This window comes from Egretta garzetta, unplaced genomic scaffold, assembly GCF_000687185.1.
Source record: "Egretta garzetta isolate BGI_Z169 unplaced genomic scaffold, ASM68718v1 scaffold229, whole genome shotgun sequence".
NCBI lineage: Eukaryota > Metazoa > Chordata > Aves > Pelecaniformes > Ardeidae > Egretta > Egretta garzetta.
In genome coordinates, this window is record NW_009270000.1 from 3,697,626 (window position 1) to 3,724,211 (window position 26,586).

At 39.9% G+C, this 26,586-nt stretch overlaps 1 protein-coding gene across 1 annotated transcript in view; it reads right to left on the bottom strand.

Annotated features, from left to right (window-relative positions):
- Nucleotides 1-19,273, bottom strand: part of CHST9 (carbohydrate sulfotransferase 9) — a 90,672-nt gene extending 71,399 nt beyond the window's left edge. Inside the window, exon 1 of the mRNA XM_009647655.2 lies at nt 19,165-19,273. Coding sequence (XP_009645950.1) covers nt 19,165-19,264 — 100 coding nt within the window. The 5' untranslated portion in view covers nt 19,265-19,273. The remainder of the gene's footprint in view (nt 1-19,164) is intronic.
- Between the last annotated feature and the right edge of the window lie 7,313 nt (nt 19,274-26,586).

Consider the following 26,586-nt stretch of genomic DNA (forward strand, 5'->3'; position numbering starts at 1 on the left):
TCCAGTGGGCAGCCAGTCACAAGTGAGTGGGTGTTCTCCAGGGCTCAGTATAGGGGCCAGTTCTGTTTAATATCTTTATCAATGATCAGGATGAGGGGATCCAGCATACTCTCAGTAAGTTTGCAGATGACACCAAGCTGGGCAGGAGGCTTGATCTGCTTGAGGGTAGGAAGGCTCTACAGAGGGATCTGGACAGGCTGCATTGATGGTCTGAGGCCAACTGTACGAGGTTCAAAGCAGCTCAGTGCTGGGTCCTGCGCTGGGACCCCCATGCAATCCTACAGGCTGAGGGAAGGGTGGCTGAAGAGCTGCCTGGCAGAAAAGGACCTGGTGGTGTTAGACGACAGCTGGCTGAATATGAGCCAGCAGTGTGCCCAGGTGGCCAAGAAGGCCAATGGCATCCTGGCTTGTATCAGGATAAGTGTGGCCATAACTAGGGAAGTGATCATGGCCCTGTACTCAGCACCTTGAATATGTGTTCAGTTTTGGGCCCCTCACTACAAGAAGGACATTGAGGTGCCGGAACATGTCCAAATAAGGTCAATGAAGCTGGTGAGGGGTCTGGAGCACAAGTCTTATGAGGAGCAGCTGAGGGAACTGGGGTTATTTAGTCTGGAGAAAAGGAGGCTGAGGGGAAACCTTATTGCCCTCTACAACTGCTTGAAAGGAGGCTGTAGTGAGGTGGGGTTGGTCTCTTCTCCCAGGTAATGGGCGATAGGACAAGAGGAAATGGCCTCAAGTTGCGCCAGGGGAGGTTTAGATTGGACATTAGGAGAAATTTCTTCACTGAAAGGGTTGTCAAACATTGGAAGAGGCTGTCCAGAGAAGTGGTTGAGTCCCCATCCCTGGAGGCATTTAAAAGACGGGTAGACGTGGTGCTTAGGGAGATGGTTTAGTGGTGGACTTGGCAGTGCTAGGCTAACTGTTGGACCTGATGGTCTTAAAGGTCTTTTCCAACCTAAACAATTCTATGATTTCTGCATGAATCTCCATAAGCAATTTACAAAGCCTTCCATAAGTCCCCTTAGACCAATACAAAACTTTTCTCTTATTCATGTGTCACCACCATGGTTTGCTTAAGAGTACAGAAAATCTTATCTTGATCTTCTGCAACTAAATTGGGGGTCAAATGAGTCTACAACCATTATCTACTGATATTCCAGGCAAAAAACCTACAGCAAATCTCTTTTTAACTTTGGACCTGTAAGAGGAACAGCACGTACCCAAGCAGGGGCAAGAAAGCAGCACCATCCAACTACAGGACTATTTACGCCCAAAGGCATCTGGAGACACTCATTTTGGGGTTCTACAATCAAGGGCTGAAGGCATTCAGGTGTCTTGGTGGCAACAGCCACGTCATGTTCAATACCATGTGGGAAACGTCTTACAATACTTCATTGCTCAAATCCAAAATACCTCAAACTTTTCAGACCAAAAGTGAGCTATAAAAGTAGTCTTATTTGCTTAAAGCATGAAAAGCGTAACACTGAAGTAAGCTGACACTACCTTCATTTCCATAAACCACTGCAACTACTGACTGACATTTTGCAATTTAAGGAAGAGAAGAGTCAAATTTATACTGGCATTTCCACTGTCAGGCAAAATGTATGAAGCATGCATAAACCTGCGCTCCCATCTACTGCTTGTCACTGTCTCAGTGATAAGCCAGTGCATATGTCACTTTCTCCTACCCATTTGCATTACACTTAGAAGGCGGCACGATGCTCTGTATCTTCTCAAATGCTGTTTTATATCCAACAGTGAGTCTTTACTGTTTCGATAGAGTACCCACTAGGACAGGCTGTTTAATAGAAACTACCGGGCTAGAAGTCATCCTCAAAACAGTTGCCATGCACTTAGGTGGCAGCTAGACGTTTGGTGGGTTTTTTTAACTGAACAAAGTGTTTCCACTTCTTCAGCAGTCTGAAATACATATTCTTGCATCTCTTAACTGGACAGTTACTAGAAATAGACTTCTTGAGGGACTTCTTCCCCAAGAAAATTAACTCTTGAAGAAGGGTATGTTTCGTTACAAACACAAGATTTCTCCAAACAATAAATGCATATGCATAAAAGAAAGGAAAAACAGAGTGAGAGAGCTTATATTATTTTCTGAAAGCTTTAGAATGTTTGATCAGCTCTGCTCTGGAGATTATTTAATCTGTGACTGAATGTTGCCTTTTTCTTTCTTTCAGGAATTGAATTAAAAAAGGAATGCAACCTTTATCCAACAAAAACCCAGTACAGTTTCTATCAGAAAACGTAACTTAGTAGAATTAAAATAAAACCCCCACAAATTCAATGAAGGATGGACAAAACTGATTTCTCCATCAGATTCTCCAACTCATCCTTCAATAAAACTGCACAGGCAGACTTTGCTCACAAAATTCTGAGGTCTCTTCATCTCACATCAAAACTTAATCGATTGCTGTTGCAATGTTTCTTTACAAGAAATCATTCTTTAGAAGATAGAACTGCAAAACATTTGCTAATAGTCTATGAAGTACTGTAGCTAATTAAAAAAAGTACATTTGTCAAATAAATTAAGTGATACATTATCATTTGCCTTCTTACTCTTAAATTCAAACACAGTAATCTATAATGCATCTCCAATATATCAGCATGAGTTTAAGAGGCCTTTGTTACACCTAGTAAAAACCTCAATTTGTCTTCTGAAGGGAAGTCTGACATTCTAATTTTTTCCCCCCATTTTTAACATGACACTGAATTTAAGCTATGTATCATACATTACTTTGAATCAAACAGTTTTTTAAAAAGCAAACCCAGAGATTAAATAATGTAATTTTTATTACTCCCTCCCCCTTCCCCCCTCCCCCCCCAATAACCAAGAAAGAGCCTCTATTTTCTTATTTGTATTTAGTTCCTACTTTGATAGAATTATATATTCTGGTAAAAATAATTCTGGAAGTTTTTCAGATAACTTTAGCCTTAGTTTACTTAATCATTATTCTTCTGGGATGCAAAGAAAACCAGATCCTTACAAAATTCTAAAAAAGTCTTTACAATTTCATTTTTCAAAACTTTTTTTTTCAAAGTGTAAACTCTTGTCAAGAAAACAGGTGAAAATCTTTATGAAAGTTAATGTAGTTACTTGCATCTATTTAGTGTTAAGCATAATTTCTATTAGAGCCTTTCTTTGACCCACATAGGCTTGTGGGGTTTTTTCCCCTAAAAAAAAATTTGTGGTTATTGGTGGTTAGCTAATTGCTTCAGATTAGTAAAGTTACTTTTTTCCATTCATACATTCCTCACGTATGAAAATTTAATTCAGCAGTGACCATTTGACACTACTGTCACCTTCCTCATTAATTGTCAGGTAAGACAAGAAAATTGAACTTTTGTCTGCTAAATTTTAGGCAGCAGTTTCATAGCCAGAGCACCCTCAGCTGCTGTCAGATGCTCAGTTTCTCTCAGCTGAAGAAGTGAATTGGTGTACCTACACCCACTATTGACAGACAGCTCTTCTGAGATGAAACGGCAGTAGGTCAGTTCCTCTAAGAAGTCAAAAAGGCGATGGCCAATAGCTTCACAAACACTGTTTAATCATAATTCTGTTCCCAAAGGTGTTGCAGCTGATTGATACACTAAAATTTCATTCTAGACGGTGATAAAAAACCCCAAACTATCCTACTATTCTATTTGCTGTCTATACCCAGCAAACGTTTTGCCCAACTCAGACTGTCAGCTCCATTTCTCATCACTGTACAAGCAACATTAAGCAAATGTGGCATTCAGAACACTTGATGTTTTATACAAAACCCACAGAAATCCTCACTTATTTCTCTCCCTCTCAATCTTAGGCACCAAGAGACACACATTTTGTCAAAAGAATGGAAAAAAAATTCCATCTAATCAAAACCTAATCATTATTTCAGTCATGTTACTGACCTCATTAGCAGAGAAGTGCAGTTCTACCTGTTACTCATTTTAAAAAAAATGCTAATTCTCCTCTTGTGGAGAAAGTGCTTTATACCCAACCCCCTCTCCCTGCAAATGTCTATCAGATCTCTGACCTGCTCTTATCAAAATCTCTCTCCTTGAAAGACAGTTTATTTACACACGTGGGAAGTCAATCCCAGAACAGTCATGAATACAGTTAAATAGATATCTCCCCCTCCTTTTTAAAAATAATTGGAAAACAACATCCTCCAAATTACTGTCAATTCTTTGACAGGTACAAAGCTGAGGTGATACAATCAGTCATTCCTGACCTGTAGTTTTTGCTAGAGAAAAGCACAGTAAAGTGGCAAGAATGTAAAAAAAAGTAGCCAGGATGTTCTGCTGAGCCAATCCCCCATTAGTCACTTTTTTATTTTGTGATCAGTAAATGGCATTCTTACTGGGACAGAGGGTGGAAAGTTTGTTTTAGTGATCCAATGATATCACACTCTGGTGCATATTTCCATAGAATTAAATAGCATCGTATAAAAAATGCTACAAGGAGTCTCCAGTACACTCAAGCTGTGCACTCCTCAACAGAGGAATCCCGGAGGAAAGTCATCAGCCAAGACGACACTGTACAAGTTGATGGAAGAAAGAATAAACCAGGACTACTGAACACATGTCCAGTCCAGGAAGCCTCTAAATTATAAATCACAACAGGCAAAGAAAATTCTCTGAATTATTATAAACTTGCCTTATTTTTACAAATCTACTCTAGGCACTGTTGCAGAGACAATATGCTAAGCTTGAGACCTTTGGACCTAACCTGGTTTAATTTTTCTTCTCTGCCAAAGAAAATCAGCTTCATGAGTCTGCTTGAGATACCTGAAGATAGAGGTGACCTGATATGTCTTACATGGCAGAGGGTGATCACCTCTCTACCACACTACCCTCTGCTTGGCTCAAGTAGCATTTTTCTTTGAAACTCACACTTTCAGGTTTGTAGGAGCCTGAATGTGTCCCCTCACTGGTATTCATGGCAATCCAAATATTTTAAGACTAAGTCATTATGTTCTATAAACATTCCTCATTTAAAAGACTATGATCCACTTGATTAAACTGTCCTGTTCAGAAAAGAAAACTCATAGGAGTCCAATTTTCGCTTCTTGCTTTTCTTGGATGCACCTAGTTTGTCAGTCCCAGGGATTTTCTTCCTGAATGTCACACCACCAAACCTATTTTACCTTGCTTTCAGCCACTGCCTTCCCTCCCCTTCCGCCATTCCTCTTTCCTCAACTTGCAGCACCATTGCAAGGCAGTGCCTCCACATACAAAGACATCAGATTAGGTCTCCTTCCCCCACAACAAATATTTTCTTTTATTAGTAGCTGGAAAACATTCCTAGATAGGTGTAGTCTCAAGCAAACATTTCTGATGATAGAGTTGGCATCTATTGGCAATAGATGAAATGCAAACATATTTATTGGCTCAGATTTATTGCTATTTATTTAAGAACAAAATGTGACTGCCTGTAGCAACATAACTACCCGAAACATTACCTCTATGCCACAAATACTTGTTGCACAAGTGTATTATCACATCAGAGGAAAACAACAAAAGCCAAAGAAAAAGAATACTTAGAAAGAAGGCTACGGACTTTGCAGGAACAGACACATAAGTACGTTCAGTTGGTCAAACTTCAGTGTTCCTCGCACAAAAAAAATCCTTTTTAACTCTACTGATCACTCATATGATCAGTAGAAACATCATCATTCTCTGAAGCATAGAACTTTTTGGCACAGGGTGATCTTACCATGAGGTAGATATTTTTACTTCTCACCATAAAACCAGATGATACTCCTACACATTCACCGCTGTAAGCCTTTGCAAACTGCAGCCACATTAACTTCTTCCAGATATTTGGAGGACAGGAAAAGAAATAGCAGTGGGAACTGGAGTTCTGGAAAAAACTGAAATATCAGAAGTTTTCTCAAGGCAAAAGCGCAGTTTTGACCAGGTTAGTCAAAATACGCCTGCAATATTAATTCTACATTTCCTACCCTTCAGAATGGTTAACTGTGTGATGACAGCCTTCTTTTAACAGTGTCACTGGAATATGATTTAATGATAGAGAATTTAACTAATGATTGATATGTGAGAAACAGCATAGTCAAAGGCCAAAAATATTTTAGTGAAAGGAACTGCCAAGAAATAGTTGGACCAAAGTAATATGTAATAATGAAAAAACACTAAAGTGTACAATAAATATGTAATAGTAAAAAGTAAATTTAGCACATTTCTTATAACAGAAGTTAGAATTAAACAACTGTACTATCTGGCTTACTCTCCTTTCCTATCATCAAGGAGCAAGAAATCATTCACTTTGCCCTTTTTTATCTCTCTCATTTTTCCATGGTTTACCTCAGGCAGTGAAGAGTAACAAAGCACATTTGTTAGTGAATGTGTCAACATAAGGGAACACATTATTGAAAGGGCTGAACTAGCCTTTTTGATCCCTTTTTTTGATCTTTGGCCATTGTAGGGGGGATGAAACCAAGGAAGTGCTGTGCTACCAGCTCTGGCATTAGATATTCTGGCAGTCTTCTGACCCAAAGGAAATACCTGGTCTTCAGGCACAAATGAATGCTGAAATGATAGCAAAAAATTCGCAAAATAAATAGATGACCTCCCAAGTAATTAATAGGATTGCCTTAAGTGGATGCTAGTTCACGTGGATTAGCCCATTTAAAATACCAAGATTAACCTTTCAGGAAGGTTGATTATTTATTTGTAGTGTGGCATTGGTCATCACAGACTAGTCTTTGCTTAAATTGACTCCCAGCTGTCCTTCAGCTATGTTTTGTTTACAGCATATTCATGCCAGCCACAAAATATGCGTATTTTGGTAGCTGGAGAGGCAAGGTTGACTCTAGTTGCCCGGAAAACTCCAAAACCACCCATCAGTCACAGCATCTGGCAGCTTTACCTGGGTTATATTTATACGTATATCAGTCCTAAACCCGATGCCAAGAGAGTTTCATTATGTTGCATGATCAATCACAACTTAAGAGGTAGCACACCTCAGCTATTTGCAGATTAATTCTACCAGAAAGGAACTTCTGCTCAAAGGTTAAATAAATCATGAAGTATTTATACCCCATTGCAACTACCTCAGCCTACATAAGCCCACTCTCATCTGCCTGTTCATCTTCAAAATAGACACATTGAAGTGAAAAATCGTAATGGAAAGAGGTAGGGTGAAATTCGTTTTGGACATCTGTAAGAGGATACATTTAAAAAAAAAACCTAGAAAGTACAATAATACAATAATCATGCCCATATTATTTCTTACATTTCACATATACTTTGTGTTGCACCCCCCCAATCCAATGAAATGGATTTGAAAGTCAGGGGCAAAATTTTTTTTTGAGACACATTTATCTTCTCCTTCTCTCTGCCGCCAGTCCCAAGACTGCAACAGCAAAAGTTTGATGCAAGATCAAACAGAGGAAGAAGAAAAATCATCAAATAGTTCTTGTAAAAATACATTTGTTTTACATTTTGTTGCTTCATTAGGTATCATTTAATCACGGGCCAGTAAGCCAACTCTCTTTCTAATGATTTTTCTCCCACAAGTTATTTCTTTGGTGATTAGGAGTCTATTCATATCAAATGGACTTTATTATTGCATTAATAATTCAGCAACTCCCACAGCAAAAGAATAAAAGAAGAGAAAAACCACATCCGAATAAATTCCAGTCCCTCTACCAACCTTTCTGCCCTGTTTCTTTCCCTCCCATCACAGAACATGACAGATTTGTTTCTTCCCCCGTGTCAGGATTTTATGTATTCAATGACCTCTTAGAGGACTGCTAGTAGGCAGAAAAGATTGAGGATCTTATATACCTATGGAAATTTCAGTTTCTAAGGAAAACAAATTTCTGTCACCTTTATTAATAACTGTTCTGTAGAGCTACTCAGCTTGAGTGTTTCAAAACAGCTTATAAATCAAGCCAAAGTTCATGAAAAGTCTTCATTATTTCGCCCTACATCAAGAACAGAGCTGCAGATCTTTCTGGAAAGTGTACCATAATTCTTGACCACAATTACAGAATCATCTTAAAATAATGGCATTTAATGAATTACGTACGTAACATGTTTAAAGTAACAGGCTGCATTTTACACACAATTCAAGTGTCATGACCTGTGTCAACAGACTGTAACCACTAGTTCTCAGTAGTGGACAAGGCATACTGTGCATTAATGAATCTTTAATGACAGCAAGAAAGAGCCAGAAACAAAGAAAAACAAAAATAAAATTAACACATCTACATACATTTTATTTATTTATCTTGCCACACTTCACTTGAAAAACTCTGCTGTAATACTATAATATACTGTAGCATGGTTTTTTTTTAATACAAGAACACCATTGCAACACAGATTCCACTGCATTACTTGACCACTAGATGTTTTTCCAGGAATAAAGAAATAATTTTGCATAGATGAGCAGAGCAGAAGGTGAAATTCTATTGGCCCAGCTTTATTAAGCTTTTGCTAACTAAAGCCTCTTCCTCAACTGCCACTGTCTTGAGGCCAAGGTCAGGAAGAATAAATTTGAAGAGTAACAAGGCTCAAGGGTATTTGGTAGAAGAAACCAAAAGCTTCCATGACCAGTAGTCATCCTTTAACAAAAGAGCTACAGCTTTACTTACTCCGCAGTTATCTCCAAAGCCCTCTACAAAGGACAAAGCTGGTGGCCTTTCCCCCGCCAATCCCCATCAATAGCAGCTTTTTGGCACTCCACTGACTGTTTGTATCCCTCAAGAGCATGGACTTGATGTTGTGGCCCCTCCAGTGGAGTAGCTGACCCTCCCACAAAGTCTGCATAGTGTGCACGCCACTCTATTTCCATTCCCACTGAAATGATGCCAAGAGCAGCCACAGCGGACTTGAGCTTCCCGAGTAAATGAGAACAGTGGGAATCACACGGCAGAGAAAACACCATTTGTACATCACAGCAAATGGGTCCCTTTACCGGAGATCCATGGCCGCCATCCTAACCCAAAAAAGAAAGACCCTTGTTCACATGAAGGCTTGCATGGATGTATGCTTGGGAACCATCAACTGCTGCAAGAGAGCAGGAACATACTTTTATTTTTAAACATAATGTTATCTCCTATCTATACCATTCTCTGAAACACAGTATGGTTATGCAGAGTCAAAGTAACCTCTCATGGCATACAGCTCTGAACAACAGCAAAACTATGAGGTTTTGCAACAAAAAGAATAATTCAGGAACAACTGTGTTTCTTTGTCTTCCTGGGGTCTGTCTGCTATTTTTAAAAGTTTAAGCAAGAATATCAAGTATCATCAAAAGTCAGAGAGAAAACGGCCTTTGTACACAATGTTTACTATATTTACTATTTCTTATTAGCCATATTTTCTTTCCTTAACAGAGCTATTTTGTGGATGAATGGTGAAGCATCAGGCACTGGTATTTTCCTCTTTCTATTTAATACACCTGAGTGCTTCCAGCTGCGGCTAACAGAACTCACCCACCATATCTCCCTAGTTGATCATAATCAAAACAAAAAATTTCCAAACCCTTTTTTCTCTTGCAAATCATTTACCAAGAGGCAATATGCACATACCTAGGGCACAACTGCATGACTCTAAATAACCCCAAGTTCACTTGAGCTGTTTCTAAGTGCATGCTTGTATTAAGCCTAGATTATAATATGTCTGTAGCTAAAAGTATTACAAACCTTTAACAGCTTCTTCCTCCTTACACTCTACATACAACTGGGCAAGTTCTTCTATTGCTAGATTATAATTGGTACTGAAATGACCTGCTCCATTCCAATCACATTAAATATAAAATCAATTAACACCTCCTCTTCTCTCACCTGGCATTTGCTCACAGTGAAATTTAATATTGATTCTGATTATACTTAACCTTAGGCTGCTAATCTTCAGTTACTTTTCTGTATGTTACCCAGTGTCCATGACATGCAGAAGCCATCCCAGAGGTACATGCCACGTTTTGTGGCTATTAGACCATCATCTATTACATTCTAGGGCAATTAAATTCTTTGCCAAGAGACGAATATTGCCTTGCTATCCCTGTTTCTCAAGAAACTCAATTTTCCAAAGCCCACAACTTTCTTCAAGTTTCCCCCACTCCCCATTGTCTGCTTGGCTCACAGCAGGTTTTGTGCATGTGAATGGAACGACTGCCTCAACAGCAGTTACCCCGTATCCCACCCCTGCCGTTCCAGGAGCTCCTGAGCTGCAGCATCCCTGAGAAAAAAAAAAAAAAAAAAAGACCAAAAAAAAAGAAGAGTGAAAAAGTAAACTTAAGTCAACTGTCCCTACATCCCTTTCCTCTGTTATTAGTTTGGAAAGGGCTACCTTTGACCATGTACTGCTTTTTTTCCTCAGAATATTACAGAACTGTAAACAAGAAAATGATTATTAAACAAGTGAAGTCCTGAATCTTCTTTGCATAGAATCCTTTGTCACTTTAAAAAAAAAAAAAAAAAAAAAAAAAGGAAGAATTCTATCATTCCTCAGATATTTTGATAAATCATGCCATTGTCCCTTGCTGGTGCTAAGTGTAGCTCATAAGAAGCCGGAGGATTAAGAAACAAAAAACATGCCTGCTCGGTCTGATTTTGCTACAGCTATGCACTGTGAATTTCTGCCAGGATCGTGCAATAGAAAGCTGCATGGTCAACATAAACAAAATCATTTGAAACAACAAAGCTGTGAGGGACAAATTGTATTTGCTAGCAGGTATCACCCAGATTTAATAGAGGTCAATGCTACTCTTGGATGTTGTTACTGTGGGGAGGCTCTCAATGTGGTATGGAAACAATTGGTTTTGGTGGATATGTGTGGGACTGGAAGGAGTGGGAGTTCCTAAAGAACTACTGTAGGGGATAATATTTTCTAGGTTGCAAAATACTGTTGCCACTTGCTGCCAACTGTGTCTTTGATAAATCAAGATCAAACCAATCAAAATCCAAAGCAAATGGATGTGCGTGATGTTTTATTCCCCATCACTTTACATCGTGAGGCTCATACATGCCTGGGAACAAGTTTCATCTATATACAGGGCAATGCTTAAAATACAGCATATTTTGCAGTTTTCTTGAGTAATGAATGTTTACAGTCTTATGAAAAGAAGATCTTTTAAGCTGATTTGGTCACCGACCCTGACTTTGGATAGAAATGAACAAACTTCAGAGTTTTTGGGGGAATTTTTTTTTGTTTGTATTGTTTTTGTTTTCTCTGTTTAAACATAGCATTTGATAGTACCCAATTAACTCTCCTTTTTGTCTGAAGTCAGTAACATTCACTACCACAGATACAGCCACAAGGCTCAAGGTTGGAGGAGCTAGGATAGGAAGGAAAACACTATATGCTGATGTGACATCAATCTTCCCAGTCTCAACTCTCATAACAAACTCTCATAACCAGTTTCAAACTGGTTATGAAATGCCTTCCACAGGAATACTGTAAAAATGTAGAAACATTCTTTTTCTCTGAATATGCCATCAATGTAAATACAAGAAAAAAAATACAAAGAGTGAGACAATTGTCTGAGGCAGCAGGGACCCAAACTCAAAAGCCCAGCCAATCTCCATATTTCCATGCAATAATGTTTACCTTTAAAAATATAAAAGAACCAAAAATAAAACCAGTTTTTCCATGTTAAAGAAAAAAATTTTAAAGGAAATTTTCTTCTTCCTTGAACCTTTTGCTCCAAGACATACATCACATTTTTTTCCCAGCTAAATCATACACGTGTTCTGTAGGACATTAATCCCTTGTACACTGAAATGGCTCCCATTACTTGTAACCTGTCAGCCTCCTGATCTTTAAATGTTTATTTCACAGATGTTGCAAGATGATCAAGAAACATCCCTAATTTATAGCAATAACCTGTTTACAGTAACAACAAATGAGCAAAATGGAAGCAAGAAGACAGAAACAAAGGCCCTTGAGGCTGAACACCAAAACAATTCTTCCATGTAAACTGATCCCCATGTATCCAGACACCTGACTGTGGTGAGAAGACAGGTTTCTGTCTAAAATATTTCTCCTCCCAGCAGTCCCTACTCCCACACAAAGGAGGCAAATAAAGAGGATACTAAATGTAAAGATAGACGCATACACGTATGTATATACACACACTAAAAACAAATACCAGAATGTCTAATTTAATTCTATTAAGAAACCAAAGGTTTCCCTTGGAATTTTGCAGAGACCACATCACATGCTCTGACAGGGCCGTTTGTAATCAAGTGACATATCAAAGCAGTTCAAGATCAGACACAAAGGTGAGCAGCCTTAAATGTACTCCAGCAGCCACCACTTGCTATTCTGAAAATAGGCAGCACACTTAAGGAAAACAGAACAAGTCAGGAACAGAGAAACTTTTCTCTCAAAGTTTTTTCTACTATTACTTCTAAATGATGACCTCACAGGTAAAAATTACCTCTCCAGCCTTCTTGCTTTCTAAGGCTATCTGTATGTCTTAAATGGTACTGCATTATACAATCAGTGCACCAAAGAGACAAGACTGCAGGGCTTCATTGCCTGAATGATCAGCTTTTAAGGAAAGGGCTTTCTGGAACTGAAGAGGTGCTATGAACTGAAAGTTATTAAAAGCAACAACAATGGTGGACAATAACTGAAAACTGACCACTTCACTCAATGACAGTACATGTGTTAGAAAACTATACAAAAGTTGAATAACTCATATATTGTATAGCTACTTAAAAGAAAGAATGATTGCTAAGGGCTCCATGTAAAATCACATTTACAAATGTTATCTAGATGTTCTGGTCCAAGGATCTGAATGACTGGAGTACTGTGACTACCTATATGTGTTTCGTATCCAATTCAAAAGAGCATTTTGAAAACAGCACGACTGACTCTCAGTCTTCCCAGGAAAGAGGACACACCACTTCGTCAGTGTTCCAGTATCAAGCCAAAAAACCCTCCAGCAGTAAGGATGATACAAATTCTGAAGTGAGTTCAGTTACATACCTATAGCTATAAGAAAGTTACAGTAGACTCTTTCGAAAGTCCTGTATGAAAATAGGCAAGAAGAGTATGTTCAGGGGTCCTCAATACAGTTAAGATATGTGCTACACCCTTCTAGAAGCAGACATCTGTGGTCTAGGTATGAACAAGGTTGGGTGGATTGTCAAAAGTTTATACACAATAAAGGAAATGCCATCAGTTTCTGCTCAAACATGTTATTGAATACATAGCTGAGATGAGCCCCCCCCACCTCATCTCATTTAGTTTCTTTCATACCACTGGTACATGGAACTGAAGGATTAAAACATATCGCCAACTCAGAAATGCTCTTCCACAATACCCTCAAGAAAACAGCATGGCAGGAATTTCTTTTAAGAAAGAAGGATTTCTAAAATTAGATGCAATTTAGGTACAGGAATGATAAAAATAAAATTAATGAGATGCAAGATTGAAGGCTGCTAAACATCCAGACCTAGGAAGAACCTCCTCACAAACAGATAAATACACCCTTAAATGTAACGTGCTGCAATATAAAATTTTAACTTCCTTTTCTTTAAGCTTCTGGTTTTTGCAACTGCTGAAGATAGGGTGAGACTCTACAGTCACTAACTCTGAAACCCACTGTTTCTTATATTTAGCTTTTACTTGTGTTTTTAGATCATTGTAGTTTGACAAAGTATCAGTCTCTACCTGTTTTTTAATTGACTTTTTTTTGCAAAGACAACTGTTCTCTCCCCACAGATTCCATCCACTTAAAGCAGGGGCTAAGGAAAACCATTTTATGTTATATGGTGAAATTCACCTAATAAATTCTCGTAGCATTTCTGGGACTTCAACAACTCTAACTGCTCACCAAGCAGCATTTGCTGATCCTCTTTCTTTTGTACTTCAAGCCAATAGCAGGGCAGATTTAAAAAAACCCAAAGAAACAAAACCACTTTACACAGAGAAAACAGCATAGCCTGACCAGAAGGGTAAATAATCCTGAACACACCCAGCCTCATTAGAACAGCCCAACATTAATAGTTGGGCATTGTAAGCCAGGAAAATTTGCTTTGTCATACACCTGGCATTCTCCAGCCAAATTCACAAGACTCCCATAAGCTACCCAAGACTTCTACAACAGAAATATTTCAAGGTTACTAAAAGAACTGAATTATTGATGATTAAGAACCATTATTGAGCAGTGCCCTTTTCTCCTTTATTTCCAAACCTGGTTTCTACAAATGTATTAGTTTGTTGTATTTAATGAAGACTGTCTGGCAAAACTATGACTTCTGTGTAAACAGTTGCCTTGCGATTCATTGCATGTGAACTGTCCTTTAAGCCACATGAATGTTTCTCCATTTAGGCAAGGCTTAATCAAAAATCAACCCACGCAAACAGCAAAGACTAAATATCACTATTTGTATGCACACATTCATTTGCTACTTAAGAGTGTCAAGATAAGGAAGAAGGCTCTCAAAATATCTCACCAGGGTACCAAAGGACCCAGAAGATCCCCTTGGATTACCAAGTCTGGCAAAGTGGGGAAAAAAGCCCACCTGCTAACCACAGGTAGTATGGACACAGCCTGGATAGCTACAGCAATGACAGACTAAACTGAGAAAGCTCATGCCAGTTCATGGAATTTCAACCTTTTCTTAAAATGGGATTTTTATCTGAATTTTTATTCTAATTCTTCATAAAAACAAGAGCCTGAGAATGGGGACAAGCTCTGTGTGGTGAAACTAGTCAGGAGCTGGATGTATGAAACTGCAGGAAAGCACACAGGCTGTAGAGGATGCCTGGGCTCCTGCAGGCTACTAGAAAACTGGTACCCTGCAAAGGGAGGAGAAAGCATGCAGAAAAAAAAACAGTATTCTGAAGGTGAGATACAAAGCTGCAGGGAAAAGAAGAGGCAGACTTTCCCACCCTTGGGAACCAGAAATATATGGGAGGACAGAGGCAGTGTAGCCTTCTTCACGTTAATTAGTGGTCATACTGCACCCCATGAAACACTGAAGTAGTCCTTCATAATCATGAATTTACTAGGCATACTTCACAAAAAAGAATTATGTAAACTTTAAAAGGAGAAAAAAAAACCCACCCCAAAACCCCACACAACAAGCCCAGCATACAGATCTATTCACAAAGATATTCTCAGATTATTTTGTAGTTACCAGTCACAATAAATCATGCCACCACCACCCCCTCCCCAAAAAGAAAAGTTTTAAAGTACAAAATTAGAATCCCTGATTTAAAACTCCAGTTCACATCTATAACATAGCAGGATTAAAATACCAATGTCCTTTGCACACACACACACACACCCCCACCCACTAATTCAGGGGATTCATGGTATAAAACTCAACATCAGCTCTGGAAGACCCAGCAGTTCGCTTCCTCTGTGTAAGGTTAACAGTGCTGAAAATTAATAAGCTTGTAATTGATTTTTAATCAGTGTCACAATATTTGATGCTTTCAGTGAAGAACGCAAGACCGTATGGAGAACTGTCAAGTAGAGCTGTAGGATTTAGTTGAATTCACATCAAGCTTCATTTATGTATATGAATTTTTATGCAAGTGAATATATTTATATATGGAGAACTTGAAGTGCTCCATATATATTATGTTATCAGTGTTGATGTCGATGAAATTTTCAGCCAGATAAAGTCTGTAAGTGTTGACACTCATGTCAGACTATTCTCGACAAGTCTGTTCCTCGCTACTCCACTGAAGTGAACTGAAGACACCCAACAGAAGGGCTCTGCTACATCTAAGTAAGGACAGACCATCCTGTCTTTATACACACATAGCCAAACCAAGGAACTCACCTGTTCTCTCAGTCTGCTAATGTCTCTGAAAAGCCATCAGAGGGGACCACCATGTAGATAGCAGCTGTTTCTTAGACATCTCTAAATGAAAGTTTTTCTCTTTTTTAAGGTATAGGGATGATGAACGCGACAAGAAATAATCTGAAGAGTCCAAGCACAGTGGGAGGGAGCAGAAGACATGGCCGTGCTGAGACACGCATCCAGCTGCCAAGCCTGCAGGTGTATCTGAAGTAGATGGACAGGATGAAAGATTAGAGAAGCTGTTCCCAGGCTGGATAAATTTGAGTAATGAGGGAAGTTTGCAAAAGTAAATCAGAAAAAAGCATGCTTAGATAAGGTTAGGTCTAGAGGAAAATAAGACAAAAGAGGGAATCAAATCACAGATGAGATCTGAGAGATGTATAGAGCAAGCAGAAAAAAAAGAGCGCCAAAAAGAGAGAAAGAAGTCAAACTATGAAAGAAAAGCAGCATTAGGTCTAGTGTGAAAAATTATGAACAGCCTGAAAGAGAAAAGGTGGCAGTGAGAATATCGACTGTGAAAGCAAATAGTCTGACTTCAGGACAAACACGAATGAGAAAATTGTATATTGCCATGCGGTTTTCCGACTCCCCAGCAAATCTACATCTGATCGGGAATCATTCACACCACAGCTAGGAGAGCCTGAGAAATAAGTATGAGCATTACAAACGACAAGTAAAATATACTCTCTCTTACAGGGACTGTGATTTATAAAGTCTCCAAGTCAGATATTCAGATGAAATGGGTGGTAAGCAGCAGCACCTCACTGGTGCAAAACAGATACTTTCCTAAACTCAAACGCAGCCAACTTTCCATCCTTCAGCAACCAAATGCAAACGCGAATGCTGCAGGTCTTGAGCAGGGCATCATGGAAGATAAAAATAGTTCTGCCTACCACAAACACTTGTCTCTACAGGCTCATAGCACGGCAGTTGAGAAGCACAAGGCGCACTTTCCGTTTCTTCATAGAACATCAAATCACACGCTCAGCCACTTGCAGATTAAAACTAGCTGTCTTATAGCTGTGTGACTAGCGATACGATTAAAGGAGCACATAAAATCCTTGTAAAGATACTTGTCAGTTTGGGATTCTCCAGACACAGCTCATCCCCCCCCAAAAAGCTACAGTGCATGAGACATGGTAATATGAAAAACACAGCAGAAGGGGGGGGAGGGGACGACTGCAAAATGCCCATAACTAAATTAATGTATGTTGTGAATATGCAAATACGTTTTATTTCCTATCGACTCTTAAGCAGCATACAGGAGGGGAACATTAGAGAATTGAGCTGCATAAGGTTTAGAGGAGATACAGGTGTTTGAAATAAAAAAGAATGGCTCTCTACATGTTAAATTGGAAGAAGAGGCAACAGCAGCCACCAATATGATTTTTTTGCCATGCTTTTTCCAACGTGCATGATCTAGCAACTGTAGAGAATGCCAAAATTCATTTTTTTGGGTCTTGCTGAAGTGCTGTCACAACAGCAGTACAGTGAGATAAAAGGGCACTCAAAACTGCAGTCACACTTTAAGCTCACTAACCAGTCTGTTATTCTCCAATAGTTTCCATTTTATTATGGAAATGTTTGCACATGGAAACGACTTATCTGTACAAGGAGAAGCCTCTCTCCTGAAGAAGATTATGGCAATACATGAAAGAAAACCCCAAAATAACTCCTTGTGCCCAAAAGAACACAGTATGTTCTAATTCCCCCTACATTATATTTTTCCTGTTTCTTTTTAAAGGTAGGTACATAAAGACAAAAGAATGAAGGGGAAAAAAACACAGTGAGAAATAGTAACAACTAGCACTGCAAGGAGAGAAAGGTTAATTACAGCACAAGAAAAGATGCACGGAATGTGAAGAATGTCAGCAAGTAAATAAATCAATAATCTACAGTCATCATCTACATTCCTGAACTACCTTGAAAGCACGGATATCTGCCCTTAACATTCCTGACAACAGTAGGGATTTTCAAGGAAGACTTCCCCCACAGTGCGCTCTGTCTCTGCCAGCACCCTTGTGTCAACAGCTGATTACAAGGGAACCTGTCCAAAGGGAGCCTGTACTACCTCTTTTAACAGTTTGTTTTTTTTTTTTTTAATACAAGCTTGTAAATACCTTGAACCAGCCCAGAAACCTTACCAAGCTGAAATTAATACTGTGATCGTCGCACTTAGTGGAAACAAACATCAAGGTCAGTGTCAAAAAATTGCAGGAATAATGCACTAGATCCCCCCTCACCACCACCACCGCTCCTCTCTAAACCATACTGGAGCCTAGCAGCTTATACGGCATAAAAGCACAGATCAATAAAGCCAGAAGACTAATGTAGTTTTACAGATGTATTTCTTCACAATGGTATCAGCTTAATAGAAAGTAAGACTCTTACAGAGGAAATGGAAGCTGAGCAATAGAGACAAAAGGACATAAAAGTCAGGACTTTTTAACAAGTTGGGAACATTCTGTATTGTTAATGAAGAAAAAAAAAAAAACCTAAAAAGAAAATAACCAAACCCAGACAAAACAAGCATACAACTAAAATCAAGGATATGCCATCAAGTAACATGGCATAACAGAAGTGGATTTGCAGAGCAAAATAGCAGGTGTTAAGAACCTTACTGACACCCACCCTATGCACATTTCAGGGGGGGTTACTTCAGACTAACTCTAGGCTGGTCCTGTGAACTGAGCATCCACTAGAGGTTGAGGTAAACAGCCTGGTTTAGTTTCATCCATAAAGGAACCTAGATCAACCTGTGGTGCTAACCAAAATATGGTAAATGGGGAACAACAGAAATTCAACTCAGAATGCGTTAGCCAGCGCTAACACGGATTTACCCGAAGGTGCAATATGACCCTGATGCTATACATAAAAAAGTCTTGGAAGTCCAGCATCTAATTCTGTCTCAAAGAAACAACAAAAAAATGGGATAGGATGATTCCACATGAGCACTGTTGCTTAGAAGACCGCTTTTATCTATAAGACATAGCAGTAATTCTCCAAAAATTGCTTTGCCACACAAAATAAAACGAACAAAACCCACAGAAAATCAGCATACAGAATTGTTGCTAACTGGACTTGCTTGGCTTCACGCATGCACAATCTGCTTTTGCAACACTTGCTTCTGCAAATGAACCTGATACGATTAGGTAGCTGGGGGCATCTTTTCATGCGTCTCAGGAAATTTCTTAATGCTTATATTGTGTAGCAATTAAAACAAGTCTGTTTTCAATGCAATTCTACTGCCAAACAGGGGGTCTCCCCCCAACTGTCCACATGAATTCAACAGACTTTAGGCTCATCTTTGAGTTAATGGATGCACTTACATTAAAAAAAAAAAAAGAAGAAAGAAAACCTACTGTACCTGTATGTTGTTCTTCAATCCAAGCTTGCAGATACATGAAGAGGAGTAGACCAGCTACTCCAAACACCAGTACAGACACAAAGACTTGTCTTAGGTTCATGACCCTATCAGAGGGCTACTTTTCAGCTTTCAAAAGGACGCATGGCTCACTTTTCTGAAGTTTTCAGCATGCCTGCATCTTCTTCAGTATCTTTCCCTGAGACACCAACCTGGAATAACAAGAGATGGAGCTAGTTCTTGTGTTACATTTTTATTCTTCACCAGAGACTGCATAAACAGCATGCTATATACAAGCTGGAGCTCTTACAAGCTATTACTTTCAATGCTTAAATTTCTGTTCACAATCTCGACAACCTTTTTACCCCTGGAGGAGTTCCAAGCAGAAGTGTTTCTCAAAGTTGCTGCAGGGACCATTCCACCTCCACACTACCAAACATCGCCCACTCCCATAACGGAGGGAGGTGACACCCCAAACAAGGTGCCTGGGTGTCACACCAGTACACCACTGCCCACCAACCATCGCAGCTGAGCAGCTACAGCAGCAGCTGGAAGCCCATCCAGGTGGCCCGGTTGCAACCCAGTGCTGCCACCCCCCTGTGATGGGCAACCCAGCACCTTTGCTTCTAGACCGCATGACCCTGTGCACCGGAGGAAGGATGCCCGCAGTTACCCTTACAGCACAACAACTCAGCTCGCAGTGCCTCGGCATCGGCTCAGCCTACGCTTTGGGGAGTCTGACTCTGATGTTTACCCTCAAACACGAATCCAAGTTGAGTTTTGCAAGGTTAGGGAATGTCAGCATAAGATGGTATCAGTAATGCAGCGGAAAGGGAATTAATGGATCATCTTTTTACTCAGCTATTTTGCAACATGGGAAGGACTTGCCAAGAACCCAATTCTTGCCGCTAAGTTCAATGGAAATGAGATCAAATGTAAAACCTCACCAAAAAGATTACTTTCTTGCACGTCAGAGGGCCCAGAGAAAGGGAGTAATTCACCTGATACCCTGCACCTGCCACAAAGGGGCCATAAAATTCAGTTTATAATAATAGAACATAGGAGACATTGTGGATCATAAAATAACCAACTCCTTAACCTGAATTGGAACGCGTTCACTCTGAAAGCGCGTTACTAGAAGCTGAAGAGCAGCTGTTGAAACTGGCCTGCACAGCAAAAGAAAAAGTGTTAAAATTCAACACAATGGACACCCTTATAAGTGCGTATCTGATAGAAATGTCTGGTACGCTACCAAAAAGAATGAAAAGAAAAACTCAGGCTTTTAAAGGAAGACAGCCTACTGAAAAATATTTGAAAGAGAAATCTGTAAAAAGAACAGAGCTAAAGTACATGTGCATCTAAATAAACAGAAAAATGTAGGCATTTAACAGTTATTCCGAATCGTACAAGTACTGCGTGTTCCACAAGTTTGTATTTTTAAATAACTCAGCGCTGTTACATCTATAATTGCTGAGTTTCTAAAAATACACATACACATAAGGCTTAGCAGGAACTCCCATTAAAAATAGCTGGTGAATGAACAAAGTAACTACATTAGAGAAAAAAGATTTCAAGAAAAACAAAACTGTGTTCAGAACTTTACAGAAGTTTTTCCAGTTCTGTGCCATTAAAACCGTGCTCTTCTCTGAAGCACAAACTTGGCTGCAGAAAATGTAAACCAGAGTTTAAATATTAATCATTTTATATGTAATTGTTCTGTAGAAGACAGACAGCTAGACATTAACAGAATGTAAATGTTCTGTCTGAAGTCTTTTTTGTATGGGTCATGAAGTAATCTGGCTCAAACCTGGAACACAGAAGGGGGGCGAGTAGGTGCTTTATTCCATCTCATTCTTTCTACCTTGATTCTGCAGAGATAGAATTTCCTACACATTAGATACATGTGCCTGTTTGCACCTATTTGTGATTACGCACAGGATTAGAAGGAAGCAGTGGAAGTTGGGTAAAAACAAAGAAAATGCTTGGGGAATTCTCTGTGAAATGCCTTTTGCAAGAGTGTGGGTAGTGGAGCCTCCTTTCAGCCAGCTCTTCATTAGCTCGTCATTCACTTGCACCTTTTCCTACAGTGCCCTCAGCATTCTCAGACTTGCAGTCTTCCTTATCTACCCTAAAAGGTTTACCTAGGTCTTTGCACCTAACTTCAGTCCTGCAGCAAATGCACTGTTTGCACATCTTCAGAAACCACTCTGCTGACGAGACAGAAGCTTCCTGGCATAAGCAATGCTTCAAGAACCATTAGTCAAAGGACCAACGAATACAAATCTCTTCTGTTTCCCCCCAGACAAAAGCTGTGTTGTTCATGTAACAGGACATTGACAGCATCTGGATCAGAAAAAAAAAAAAAAAAAAAAAAAAAAAAAAAAAGCAGCTCCAAATAACTAAGCCATGAAGGTCTGAATGAGTATCTTTGAAAGAAACAAATTAAATTGCAGGTACTAGAAAGCAGGTATCAGTTTCTTTTGAAAAAGTTGTTCGGAATTCATAACTTTCTCTCATAATAAAAAAGGGAGCAATCCAGACACCCAGTATGAATAGTGGAATGCTTCCAAATAAGCCTGCTTTTATGGTTTTGTCACTTGTTGCCATCTCTGACTACAGAAAACTCTTGCATTTTCAGCCCTCTTTTCTGAAAACCAGTGTTCTTGAATGGGGAAGAAAAGCTTTCTCAGGCCACATGGATGACGCAAAGTACCTCACACCACATCTCCATGAACATTTCCAACACGTGTAGGCTGGCACTGCTGCCATCCACTTGATCTCATCATCCCTGACTGCCCAGCTTTTGCCGCCACCACCATGAGGGCTTGCACACCTGCACAGTAACATTCGGAAAGCTCATCCAGCTAAAAACCACTCCAGAAGGAAGGAACAGAGGGACCTTACTGCCAAAGGAAGTCAGGAAACACTGGTTTAATCAAACTACAAATGATCCACAAAGGATGTACCCAAGGAACAGTGCCGATGGTTTTTCCCTTAGCAATACCAGCCACCGCGTGCATCCATGATGCATGATGGCATAGGATACACTGCTGACCTTGCCCAGACACCATCATGGTTGCACGCAACACCATCCACAAGCCCTGCATCATCACCTTTCGTATACACAATAAAATCTGGAGCACTCCCAAGCAATTTCATCTGTGAATAAGAAAATGGATGTTTTTCTAATAGGGTAGTTTTAGTTTTGCGTGGATAGAAGTTCCTAAAAGCAAACCACAGTTCAAGGTACATTTTTTTTAAACTACCAAATACACCCTAAAGCCAATTTACTCTACCATCACAGTCGCTACAATTCTCTTTTTATCGAGAGTTTTCATGCTGCTTGCAATTAGTTTGTTTAAATTGAATTTATATGAAACTGTATTCTTTGCTTATGTGTTGGCTAAGTTTTAAGATTAGTTTTAAACAAGAGTAACATGCATTTTAATTGAGACTACCTATTTTAGCACAGGTTAGATTCTAAATACATCAAACCCATGCAAAAACTAAAGCTATTCTGCTAACTTACACGATTTTTAAAGGCTTTTCGGCTTGAATAAGTAGTTTAATTTATTTAACATAGTGATTTGTAACCCACACATGAAAAAATGATAGTGAGATTAAAAAAAGTCTGTATCTGTGAGTCTTCTAGTAGAACTTGAAAAATGGCCACACAACACTGACAAATTTGTTCCTTTAGCATTAAAAGGCAACGGTCGTGAATAACACTCTGCAGCATCCTGGCAAAGAGGAAATACCTGCAAATATTCTTTAATCAAGATGAATGCTCTCTTATGGCAGTGAAGGAAGAGCCAACAAGCAATTACTTCCAACCTAAGTATTTTCAGGAGATCAGCTGTATCCAGACAGAGGTTCAGCATCCCTAGTTAAGCCGTAAATCTTTCTTCACTCCCAGTCCTGGGCAACATGGTTCCGCTGGTAGCTCGACCATCCTGCTTGATAGGATGCTTGATATGAGGAAACTAATGTAGCCTAAGAAACTGCTGTGTCCCTCTCACCTATGCTGAACTTGATTCTTTCTTTAGCCCAACCTCCCCCCCCATCTCTCTTGGAAGTATGGACCCCAATGTCCCATCTGTTTCAACTCAGGCCTTCACAGAAAATGTCATAGTGACCCACACACCCCAAAATTTCAAGTCCTTTTGAGTATTGGAGAGAGATTACTGCGTGCTGTTCTTATCCATCATGGAGAAACAGTGAATCTGGCAGACAAAACCCTTGCATGCCTCAGATGACAACACAGACCTCTTTGCAGCAAAAATTTAGAACCTTGGCAAGTTTATAATCATTCACTTCTAGGGCCAAATTGTTTAATACCATTGTCAAATTTAAAAGTTTCAGGAATCCACATTCCACTAATGTAAAATCCTTGCATTTTTTCCCCATTGTGTTTTGGGTCCAGTTCAAAGAGGCACATTCCTGTACAGGGCCAACACAAGCAACTGAAACAGCGCAGCCACCCAGAAATGGGGAAGAGTGCATCTCCTGCTTTTGGCATGGTTCCTCGTTTCAGTACATCACCCACCGTTCTCTTCCTGGCAAGCAAATACACCTGCAGCTGAGGAGAGGCACCTCCAGCACTCAGGTACCATTCCTGGCTTCTTCCTACTCCAGACCACAGAAACTCAATGGCATCTGGTGGCAGTATGTTTGGCTAACTTAAGATTTCCTTGCCATTATTACCCTCACCATCACCTAGATCCCAAATCAGAAACATACAAAACCAAAACATTATGTTGCCTCAAACTATTTAGAAACCTTTCTTTTTAATTCCCTTCCACCTTTCTCCCCTTACCTGAAAAAAAAAAAAAAAAGATGATCAAGACGAGTGGTTAGCCAGCAGAATACTGATGAAAACCCCCCAGATGCTCTTTATAAAGAGCACTCATAAGCATTCATATTACTGTGGGTTACCACAAATTCCCACCTGCTCAGCATCTCCTCAGACACAACTGAATTAATGAAAGCAAAATGAGAAAAAGGACACAGAAAGCTACTGCAACACCACCCCACCCCCCATTTTTTTTTCTTCCTTCCTTACCCCAAGAAGCAATACATTTTCTGATGCCTCCACTGGAGTATCACGGCAAGAAAATTTTGCACCGAGGAATGTCCTGCTGGACACTGGCCCAGGCTACTTTCAGCTCAGTCAGCAACGGAAGGAGGAAAGGATATCTTCTCAGTTCAACACCCCCTCTCCTCCCTCACGTCTCATCTGTTAGCTCATGTCCTACTTCACGTGTAGGTGATCCTCCAGGATCGCCTTTCCACTGTCCGCATCTCAACTTTCTGGCTTCACAACCACAAGCATGAGGCCCAGCTCCAGCTCTTAACAATGCTTGCACAGTTCCCCATATCAGGCAGCGCTGCTCTTTGTTCGGGTTTGTTTCAGCTGTTGCTAGGAATAAACGTACAGCATTTGCCATTTCCTCTCTCCAGCAAGTTACGCTGAGTATTACGGCTGGGTGAAGTCAAAGTCCTTACAGAAATTTGAATTAAGTACATAACCAGATCAAGATAACCAAACTCAGCGCTGCTGAGAAAGTTTGTAGAAATAAAAAAAACCCACAAACAAACAAACCCAAATTCCCATAATGTAGTCCTTCCTGTTCATAGGAATCTACTGGGGGGATTGGGGGCGGGGGCAGGGAACGGTTAACAATTTGGCTGGCCTCGCTACAGGGGCTGAGCACAGACAGGGCAGTGCAGTGATAAGTTTCTCTCTCTCCCCACGACAGACAATATTTCAGTACCTGGTGCCAAAGAGGGAGATACCCAGCATCCAGGCCCACGGGTACATCAGTCCCGCTGACACCTCGGCATCTTCTTCACCTGAAGAGCTGCTTATAAGAAAGTTGTGTTGAAGTGTGACTGATGTGTCACCATCTGGCCTGCACAACTTTTAGCACTGGCAATAACAGAAGATTACTACCTACCAACCTCGCGAATCAAGATAAGAGAAATTTGTTAGAGTTCCGTAAGACAAAAATAATGAAATATTTGTATTAAATACGTAGGGATTTTTTTTTCAAAGAGTGTTGTTTAAACAAAATGAGCATCCTTCACTCACACCCTGAAAATCCCGAAACAATAAAGCCCCTTTAAAAAAACAGAGCTCAAAAATTTAAAATTTCAAGAGCAGTCAGGAAATTCCAAACATCAACATCACCAAAGTAACTCCCCACCCAGCCAAGTTGCACATGTTTAACATTTTTCTACTTCACTCTCCCTTGTTACATTGCAGACCACAATGTTGTTACAGCAATTATGTTTTGTTATTAATGCACTTTATAGCACACAACATGTTATACAAAATTAATAACATGGCAAAGAAAATATGGTTTGCATTTGATTTGACCATTTTAATCTATTAAAATCACTAGTTCCTCATTATCTTTTCAATATATTTCCAAAGAAAGAACTCTTTTTAATGAAGCTACGGATGTAAACAAGACTCATTTTAGTAAAAAAGCATATATTAGTTTCTGATGCCATTAAATCTTTCCATAGGAGTTGTACTAGGTGACTGAAAGCAGTCCATAGCACCTGCATTGCTTCTGAGAACACACACAAATACAACCACTTACCCAGTCCTGCTCCTCAACCAGAAATCCTATGAACTTCAGATGGTATGAGTTTAATCCCCACAGCAACCCCCAGCCACTTGTAGGTTAATTTAAAGCTGCAGTTCTAATAATTTTTTTTTTTCTAAAGAACCCAACAAAAGCTATGCTTGTGCTAACAGCAGATACATGCAGAGTTGTCCTACCCACGAGTAAGTTAACACATCAGCCTCGTGAAAAGTTTTGCTTGCTTAAAGAGAAGACACTCCAGTGCTGGTGAAACTTCACTAGTTTACCCAAATATTCAATACCAAGAGTTTCATTCTGCAGCTGCAGAACATCTCGCTTCAAAGAGGAAAAAACCATTATTCTTCTTCATAACGGTTCCCGGTGAGGACTGGGGGACCCTGCTGCACCTCTGCAGACAAAGTCAGGTTTGCCATAGCTCTTACCTGCCTGAAGCGCTGCTTGAAGTCAGTGAGCAGTCCCATGGGAGTCACCTGGGGTTTGGGAAGTTAAACCAGAAACGGGGCTCACGAGGCAGCAATCTTCTAGCAGGATCGGAGGTGGACCTTCTTCTCCCTCTGAGGACAGGGGAGATTAGGAAGAGCTCAGTGTCAAGGCAAGACCTTCCCTTTTTTAAACTGGTGAAATTACACGGTCTTGTTTATTGACTGCAGTGAACCCCGGTGTTATCAGCATGCCAAGCAGACTCGCAGTCTGCCCCAATCATGCACTCCACTGCTTAAAACCACACAGGCAACACTAGCCAATTTTTTATTTTGGAGACGTGCCCCGAATGCCCGATTCCCCCGGTGTGACCGAAGCGGGGGCGGGGGGG